The sequence below is a fragment of the Phasianus colchicus genome, chromosome 8 (genome assembly GCF_987193195.1).
Source record: "Phasianus colchicus chromosome 8, bPhaCol1.hap1.1, whole genome shotgun sequence".
In the NCBI taxonomy this organism is placed as follows: domain Eukaryota; kingdom Metazoa; phylum Chordata; class Aves; order Galliformes; family Phasianidae; genus Phasianus; species Phasianus colchicus.
In genome coordinates, this window is record NC_143443.1 from 5,673,192 (window position 1) to 5,682,676 (window position 9,485).

General features: G+C 47.9%; 1 protein-coding gene and 1 long non-coding RNA gene across 3 annotated transcripts; one reads left to right on the forward strand and one right to left on the reverse strand.

Moving 5' to 3' along the window:
• Nucleotides 1-757: 757 nt before the first annotated feature.
• LOC149916990 (uncharacterized) lies at nucleotides 758-6,891 on the forward strand. The gene is made up of 5 exons (XM_090144760.1): nucleotides 758-2,735; nucleotides 3,162-3,248; nucleotides 4,666-4,774; nucleotides 5,608-5,751; nucleotides 6,465-6,891. Exons 1-5 carry the CDS (start codon nucleotides 2,421-2,423, stop codon nucleotides 6,542-6,544), a joined length of 735 nt encoding a protein of 244 aa, XP_090000886.1. The 5' UTR covers nucleotides 758-2,420; the 3' UTR covers nucleotides 6,545-6,891.
• LOC116234720 (uncharacterized) lies at nucleotides 4,768-9,417 on the reverse strand. 2 transcript variants are annotated; one of them, XR_004168180.2, is made up of 3 exons: nucleotides 9,241-9,417; nucleotides 5,667-5,997; nucleotides 4,768-5,326 (listed from the first exon to the last, which is right to left on the reverse strand). It is a non-coding gene; the product is annotated as an uncharacterized LOC116234720 (long non-coding RNA). The 2 variants fall into 2 exon arrangements; XR_016468640.1 differs by having other exon boundaries at nucleotides 8,730-9,417.
• Between the last annotated feature and the right edge of the window lie 68 nt (nucleotides 9,418-9,485).

Consider the following 9,485-nt stretch of genomic DNA (forward strand, 5'->3'; position numbering starts at 1 on the left):
AAGGCTCCCCAATCACAGCAGGCTGCTATGAGGTAAAAGAAAACGGCAGAAATGTGTTTTAAATATCACGCTCAGTTATTGATAGTCACGAAGGGCTTGCAGTTATTTGGATGGAGATATTAATGCATAGAACAATGACAGACATCCAAGCTTAATAAAAATGATACCGAGAAGCATTCGCCATCTTTTGAAAGCCTGGGCGTCATAACTCCCGCAGAAATCATCACTTTTGATAAGCAAAGCCAGTTTACTATGAAAACTGGCACTTAGTTCTCAGACGTGTAAAAATGGAAATGACGAGCTTTCTTTCCCCGGCGCGTGGAGGAAATATATCGATGAATTTAGAGAATGTATTCATCGGCATGCGCAAAAGCGAACGTGCTAAGCGGAGAGTTTAATGAGAGAAAAGTAACGGCGGGAGCTAAGCAGGAAGGAAGACTTTCGCTTCTAAGTCTGAAGGCAAACAAGTCTGCGAATGTCCCCGCGTCTCCAGAGCCCGGTCCTCGTCCGGCGGGAGCGCTGCCCTCGGCCCAGGCTGGTTTGCGTGAGGGCCTTTTGCTGCTGCTGCCAGGATGGTCTCCCGGCCTTACAGCAGCATCGCTTCGGACTCACTCGGGTCGATAGTCAGGAATTTGTTCCCTGTGTAGCAGCCGCGGTGCAAACGGTACAGCTGCACAGGAAAGGCCCCTAACCGAGGGAAAACGGCACCGGTGAATTCAGTTTAACCGTCAGGGTCAAAGCAGGCAGTCGGAACCGCTGAACTGCCTGCATGCCTGTACTTTGCGGTAGGTTTGATTCGCAGCAGCTTTGCCTCCTGCAGGATGGTTAAGTCCTTACGAAGCAGGCTGGAGATATATTCACTGCCGGCATAACCGCAGGGAAGCGCTCAGCAGCCGCTTTTTCAGGTGCCCATGTGTATACTCTGAACGGAACCGATCCGGAAGGAGATCCCGTGACGTACGGCCTGACCCTGAAGCTGGATCCAGGCGCTACTTTTCTGTCGACGGGAACCTTGGAAACGTGACGCTGATCGAGGAACTTGACAGAGAGGTAGCGTGCAGTGAGATGTCCTCACTTGGCTTTTGTGGAATTTCCTTGACTTTCAATTGATCCATGCCTTTGAGGGACAGTGCCAACTCGTTTGCGCCTGAGACATGTAATTTGAAACTTCGAGGCGCTATAATTGACCCGTCGGGTTGTTTTCCAGTTGACTTGAACTTCCGGCAGTACGATCAAATTTTTTGGCAGCTGAGGGCTCTCTTTTCAGTTTTTGCCGGAGGAGTTTATTTTTTATTCCTATGCGCCCCCACCCGCACGCTATCGAGAACAGATACGATTGGATTTCTTCAGAACTCTGCCGTGATAGGGGGAAGTAGGAATTTCCATAAGCAGTGTCTGAGGACACGTTTCCGGTTATGTCACGCTCCTTTAACGCTTAACCACGTGGGTCGTTCGAGATGTTCCCAACGATAGCGGACGCTCACGCAGAGTAATTTTGAACTAATAATGGCGTTCTAGGAAGTATTTCTCCAAAAAGATGACTGATGTCTCATTAGCGCTTCATAATGCGATACGAATTCCCAGAGCAGCCGCCTCACGTCCGCATCTCCGGGCAGCCCATGGAGCACTTCAGCTGAAGGCTCTGAGGGGTCTCCCTAGCCTCTGCTCCGGTTTTCTTGTATCAGTTGCTATTTTCTCATTCCTGCTGAGACGTGTTTAAGTCTGCAGCTCTTTCTCCAATAAGAGCAAAACCGCCTGACAAATGTGCGTCGCTGTCTTACAGAAAGAAGATGAGTTTGAAGTTATCGTCAGTATTTCAGACGGCCTGAGTACAGTAAGTATTAATTCTACTCTAACTTGACAAATGCTCACCCTGCAGTTGCGCCTCCTTTCATTAAATTACTTTTCAGGGACTATCTGGTTTTATCAGAAAACATTATCTCATTAGAGCCTTACCTCCTGCTTCGGCAGCCGTGAAAACGTGACCCTCTAACTACCCCCAAAACCAGATAACTCTACAGCTTTTCCTCATCTCAAACAGAGCGATATCATTCTGTGTTTGGAGGGTACCTACATCCTACAAACACGATGGCTCTCACCATTTCTGTAAATAGGGATCTATTTACAGAAAATCTATTAATGAGATCGCTTGCACGTGCCCACTTTGCAGAAACGTGGGAAGTTCTGTCGACAAAATATATTTCGATTCCATATTTTTTTTATGAAGGCAGATTTGTCAGGGTAGACTGTTAAAAAGCACATATTCCGACATCTAAATTTTGCATCCTATTGACCTAGTAAGATGATACCAAATGAGATAATCGTTAATGCTCTCGGCTGCCAGGTACCAACTTTCACGCAGTCTTTTATGAATTCCCGTAAAATGTATCGCGGTAGCTCGAACACCATAAAGAAGAAAAATGACTTCTGTGAATTATCCCCAATCTGTAACCCACGATATGCATAAGACTCCTTTTTCACGTTCGAAATACCTGGGTGTTCTCCACACGGCTAATTATTCTGGTTTCTTGCATTTCCAGGTTTTGGTTCATTTCTTTGTTTTTTTTTCTTTTATACGCTCAGTTTTGTTACGGGTTCACGTAAATGAGCTTGAGTCATTCCGTGTTCTTCCCGTTCCACTCCGGGTTTCAGAGAAAGCGAGGATCCTTGTAACGGACGCTCATGATGAGAGCCCGGAGTTCATCAATACACCTTACATAGTCCGAGTTCCAGAGGTTGGTGAAGATTTCTTTGCGTACTGCTTTCGGTAGACTGTAAAGAGGAGCCGGTTTGTTTTTAGTAAAGTCACAAGATAGGTAGGACTAACGCGCATTCTTTTGTTGCGGTGTATGGCCTTAAGGCATGCTACTCCAGGTCCGTTCCGCAAATGTGATCGATGTGATTTTAGAATCGGTTTCCGTGGAAATAGGGTACGCTCTATTTTAGCAGATTTCCCATCCCGTTTATTCTAGAAAGCTTTACTTCCTCGTTCTGCTCCGGTTTCCTCCGTTTTTACTCTCTCGCCTGTTTGGTTCCCTCTTTCACGTACGTTCTTTCTACCAGCACTCCCTCTCTCTGCCTCCTTACACACACAGTTTTCACTTCTTGTAGTTTGCTGGTTTGCCGCTTCTGTCTGATCGTTGTACCGCTTTCTGTTACAGAACTCTCCCTCCGGCAGCAGTACCTTTAAGATCACGGCACTTGACAGAGAGACTGGTTCCAGAGGAAGTATCACCTACTTCTTACAGGTAAAGTATTATCCGTACTTTCGAGACTCATCTCTCATTTAAGATTCAGACGATGGAGCTGCTACTAGCATCTATAGGGCCAATTCTGTAGCACGCACAAGAAAACAAGCTTTGGCCAAAAGTTATCGCCTGCCAGCACGCAGCCACGCACAGCCTGGCAGGCAGACGTCGGAACAGGGCTCGCCGCCGTCACTCTTACACGTCACAGCACAGCTCCTGTTGGCCCCCTCTTTGGGCGGACAGGAGAGCGAGTCTAACTCGTAACCCTGTGCGCAGGTGGGATATCAGAAGCACGATATAGCTTCCTTCGGAAGGGAATGCGCACGGAATCCCTGTCTGTTGTTGGATGCAGCAGGCCGGTGCAAAATTGAAACCCGTATCGCAGTATAGAGCGCTACGTCTTCTTTCCGACAAGGCTGGAGCCCACTTGCAACCAGCCTTGCCGGTGTCGCCCTCTGGGGAAGAACAGAAAGGCTTCCATATTTGAAGCTGGACAGACATTCGCATGCCAAAAGGGCAACTTGTTACGCGATGCCCTTGAAATTCATTATTTCCGTGACCATTTCCCTCCAGATGAGCTGTAGTTCCCCTTATTCTAAAGGCCGCGGAATACAGAACAACACGCAGCTATTTGTTGCGCTATGTGCCTTAGATACTGCATGGAGACAAGTTGGAATATATTTACATAGCATTAAAGATAATCCTGTTAAGAGCTCGGGCATACTGAGAAAGAGCACCTTGTTGAAATTCAGTTTTGATTTCACCAATTACGAACCAGTTAAAATTCAGTACATGCGGGATTCAGTTTTGCACGGGGCTTTTTCCAATAAGCCATTAGACTCCGAAGACAGGAACAGCTATTTTGAGCTCCCAGGTCTAGCTAAAATATTTGCGTGACGCAAAGATTACTAAATCATTTTATTTATCGAAAGAATGCCGCCGCATCCTTTGGCGCAATTCTTAGTTTGCTCGGAAAGAGCGCTCTCGTACAAGAGTCCGGTGTGGGCAGGTAGTGACATCACCGAAAGGACAAAGACTGTGACAGCAACCGTAGCGAACGGAAGCCCAAAGCCGCGCGTTTAGGGACTCTCGCCGTAAGGGGAGGGAGACATTTTCAGGCCCTTTTGAAAATCAGATGTCTTTTCGGTGTCTATTCACCACGGAAAAGATTTTGAAAACCCACACTGAAGGTAACCGATTTGTTCTGAATAACTAAAGGCTCGTGGCTGGTTCATGATTTGTTAATAAACACGCAGAGGTGAAATTCATCAGATACATTACTCACCCAAACCTTATCATTATTTTAGTCTTGTCTTTTAGCAGATGAAATACGAGATTAATCCCTACAGCATTTTTTTTTTTTTTTTTTTTAACATACCTGTAATCTTCTGCCACGTCTCCTTTCCTTTTGCTCTAGCACATCCGTGTTTACAGTAGATCATCACAGCGGCGTCGCGCGCATCAAATCAGGGGTCACCCTGGACTACGAGAAGTCAAGAACGCACTTTGTTGTCGTGGTAGCCAAGGTACAAATCTTTCTTCTGCAACTGGTAGTGGTGAAGGATTGCATTTGAGTAGGGCAACTTAGGTCCAAGAGAAGCGTGATTTAAAGGGTCGTTGAAATAAGACGTTAGACACTGAGACAGCAGAGTCACTCTCCTCTGCCACGTCCGAAGGAACGGAGAGCACCGTGGAGAGGTGAGGCGGAAAGCCGGCCAATGCCTGCGGCCGATCAACATCCGGGGGCAGATTCCCCACGCTGAGCTCAGTCTCTAGCGCCGGGGCAGCGAGCTCCTTTGCAGAAAGTCACCCGTACGTATTGAGATTCGCTCAGAAGCGAGCATCAGTGTACGCAGGCCCGGCTTCGGGACGCGTCATTCCCTGTGCTTTCACTTCCGCCACGTAAGATCCCCTGGGAGACTTCGATCACACTCACCTATTTGATTTTCCACTGAAATTGCACGCATGCTTCAGCAGAGTGAAATCCCCTGAAAATTCACTACTTTGCTACTGTTGTCTTGGTTTCACGGCAGGGTTTTATAGTCTGCTATCTTTTTCCGTCTGTTTATCGTTTCCTTCTATTCCAAAAAAAAAAAAAAAAGAACCAACAACACTAAGAAAAACTTTCCATTCGCATGACCGCATATATTAGCGCAACTACTTTAACAGAAAAAATATTGCTTCTGAGATCGCACGAGGCGTCTGCTCAATCTGAGAGGAAATAGAACAGATGGAAAAGAAAAGGGAATAGCGCAGCAGAGACGAGTGCGCGGTGACGGCTTACGCGGAGCGTACGATGCCATAAAGGGCTTTGCCTGCGTGCTTCAGCAGAGGGATCTGACAGCGTCTTCTCTTTTAGAACGGCGGCGGGAAGCTGAGGGGAAAAGACGAATCGTTCTCAGCCACAACAAGACTTACCGTCAACGTGGAGGATGTTCGGGATGCTCCTCCCCCATTCATAGCGGCTCCCTACTACGGATACGTCTACGAGGATACGCTTGCGGTAAGTGCTGGTTTTGACCCACAGAAGTGCAGTCTTTCACGTCTCGGCAAAGGTAAACGCTCGCTTTGAATCGCTGCGCTATCCTCTCGATATCTCGTCGGGGCCGAGGCGATCGTGGCGTCCGCGTAGCGCAGGGTACTTTCTGCTAGGCTAGGCGGGAGGTTCAGAATGCATGGTACGTAGACTTATTCTGAGTAGTTAAACGCAGATCTTGAAATAACTATCGGGTGTCCAAAGAAGTTGCATCTAGCGTGGAAACAAGAGTAACGAAACGTTATTTACATCCAGCCTGAGCTCATAGCTTAAGCACAGGTATGATATCATAACTACGTAAGCACCAACGAGTCCTTCAAAGCGCGAGATGGGCCATTAGAATTCACTTCACAGAGAGAGGCGCAACAAAAGAATCGAGCGTTGTTTTCATTTTCTTCTCGAATTACGTAAACTTGCCTTTCTCCTTCACGGAGTTGGCAGGATTAACTAGTCCCGTGTCATTTTCAAAGGGACCGCGCCGTATTTCACCCCGTCGGCAAGTTTTATTGCAGTTTCCTGCACAAATGGTAGTAAATACTATTTTCTATTTGTCATCGCTCTAACAGAACTTTGCTCTCATTTGAAAAATTCACTCGAGGGATGACCGAATGAAAGGAACGAAAACATTTCCGATGCCATTTGCATTTAACCGACAGTTTCTTTGGGTTTTCTTCTTTTAGCCGTCCCAAGCAATAACACTTCAAATCAGACACCTGAACTACGCAACTCACAGCAACTCGGGGGAGCGCTTCAAAGCTAACAGCCGTCATCCTTTTCAGTCGATAGGAACAACCGTATAAATCAACGGTTTCCAGAACGCGTCCGTACCTACGGCCCGTGGACATTTTACTGACGCAGAAAGACAGCGAAGGCTTTGCGGATGCTTAAATCATCATCATCTTCATCGCTATTTTATGCCGTACGGGTTCACCGAGGCAAGTTGCTTTGCGACCCTCAGCTCGCCCTCGCTGCCCGTCGTCGCACTCGTCGGAGACGGAGGAAAGCCGAACAGCCTAACTTCAAACATTTTGCAGTTACTGCAGGTATTAGCCAAACGGGATGCTATCAAAAGTTTTAAAAATAAGCATTGGAATTGAGTTAAGTAAAAGCAACGGGGCTTTCAGATGATCATCCTAATTTCTAAAAACCTCAAGTTTCTTCATTTTAAGAAGCCTTTCTGTCGCCTCCTCTCAGCGGTAGGTTCCGCAACCGAGCAAAACCCGCGGCCAATCCTACAGGCGAGACCGCACGCAGGGGCGCGTACGGCAGGACACATCCCCGGCTGCCGGCCGGCCGTCTCCTCCCCGAGCAGGGCAAATTCATCAGCTGTGAAGGGATCACAGCCCCGTAACTGGTCATCCGTTCGGTAAGACAAAGTTATACCGCAGGGATCCAAGTCAGCCTGCAGCCCCGTCCTGCCTGCGGAGCCGTCTCAACCTCCGGGACAAAGCCTGGCCTATACCCTACATTCTCCCGAACCCCTTTACGCGCAGGCCAGCCTCGCAAGAAGATGAGCGCTTTTGAACCGACCGAATGTTTAAAACCAGAAGATGCTTCTCCTAAGATGCTCTTCACAGAAAGAGCGACTGTGATTCTTTAGGATAAATTGTCAAACTTCTCACCTTAACTGATATTAGCGAGAGCAACTTTCTTGTTGCTCAGAAACTTAATTGTGTATGCATTTGCTAATTAAAATCTTTTTTTTTTTTTTTAAATCTAAACCAGCACATAAAGACAATAGCGTAACAGAAAGGAATACCAAACGCGCATCCCCGGTCGCTGAGGCTCAAGGGGGACTTCGCCGACACCGGAGAGAGAGGGTAGCCGCCTGCAGGGTCAGAGCTCTGCCTAGCTCCTCCCACTGCGGAAGCCGTCGCCGGCCCTCAGCCGTGCTTTCAGCACACCATAACCAGGCATAGAAATGCTTCACTTCTCAAAAATAACCACCGATCTACCGATCGAGTAGATACGCATACAGACAGATACACTTAATGAAGCATACATTTAGTATACCACGCCAGTTCGAGAAACGGGAAGAACGGCACTTAACCAGACTATTTTTTTTTTTTTATTACAGAAGGCAAAGGTTCATTTGAAATAGGCAACGCCACCGGAGCAATTTCCGCTATAAGAAGTCTAAATCGGCTCAAGAAGGAAGCGCGTGAATTAAGAGTTCAGGTACGTACCGAGGGCCCTGGCTGCGCTCGGCTTACCCCGCTACCGCCCCTTCCCGGCAGAACCCTCCCGGGGAAATTTCCTGTTGGTCGTCCGTCTTCCTTACGTCGCTGTGACCGGAGGCATCGCAATCCATACCGCGATACATAGGGGAACACAGCGATACGTATAGAAATAATTTACAAAACCCCCCTAACGCCTAGGCTAATTTATACCGCTCCTTGGCTGCTGCCGTCAGCTCTAACCACATCTACTGCGAGACAAGGATCTTTCTTTCCGTCCTCAGAAATAGAGGCGACTATCTTGCGGGGAAATTTCATCATACTTTTCCATTGCAGAACTTTAATACAAAACCAGCGAACATACTAGCTTTTCATAGGGGAAAAACAAGCGCGGTAAGGAATTTCATTGGGCACCGCCTAACGTCCGGTACGCTTTAAATAATCGAGCAGTTACTCTTCAGCAGGGTGCAGCAGACAGGCGCTTGCGTTTCCGAGCCCTCAGAGCGCAAACGCGCCAGTTAGGGGCGCGTTTCGTTACGACAGAGAACAAATCAATCAGAGAACAAATCTGTTATCTAGCTCTTTCAAATTTCTGCCCTCCTCCATACGGCAAAGTACAGCTTCTCTCTCAAAATTTCTCAACCGCTGCCCTTTCAGAACGGCAGCAATCAAACGCCTACCGTACCGTAACAGTAGGAAAGAATAGCGCAGCGAAAAGGCAATACAGGAGTGGAACAGCAAAAGGACAAACAGGAAAGCGAGGCTCACCCATCTCAGGATCTTGGCTCACAGGGAAAAACTCCAGAAGGAAAGCAGAGATCTTTCTCCATCAGCAGTCAGCCCTTAAATGCCAGCTCGGGGAGTTGCAGCCAGGCTCCGCCCCTTCCCATCACGCAGCTGAATTGCCTTCACCTGCGCTCCCGGGGCCCACCGAGTCCTTTCCCCTGGTGATCAATCAGTGCTTCGGGCCGCGACTCCATTGTTACCGTACAGATACCTAGCAAACGTCACTTAAATTTTCCATTTTAATTTCATCAACACTTTGGGCAAGCCATTATCTCGTTCGTATCAAATTAGGTGTTTAGAGGACTGTTTTTACCTCGGGTGAAATACAAAGCTCACAAAACAACGTTTTTCCCGGCAGAGCTCGGTCGGGCCTGGATCGTTACCGCGCTTTCTAATCATCGTGAAGTCTGGCGCAAAGCAGACCGAGATTTCTACGGAAACACATTTCTACGTCGCAGCCACAGACATCGCCGCCAAGGAAAAGAGGTCTTACCTTTAAAACAGCTACGTAGTTGGAAGAGACCTCCGATGAGCAAAGCCCTTCCTTCCGCTGCCAGCCCTTAAATGAGGTTTGGGAAGGGGCGGATCCTGGCTCCAGCCATTCGGGTCACTCACCTTCATCACACGCACCTGGGCTGGCCCCGCCTTCGCACCTGGTTTTCTATTGACAGTTGAGGCCCCGATTTAGCGTTTCCGCTACAGGACAATACTGTTTTAAGTATCAGAAAGCAACGTTTT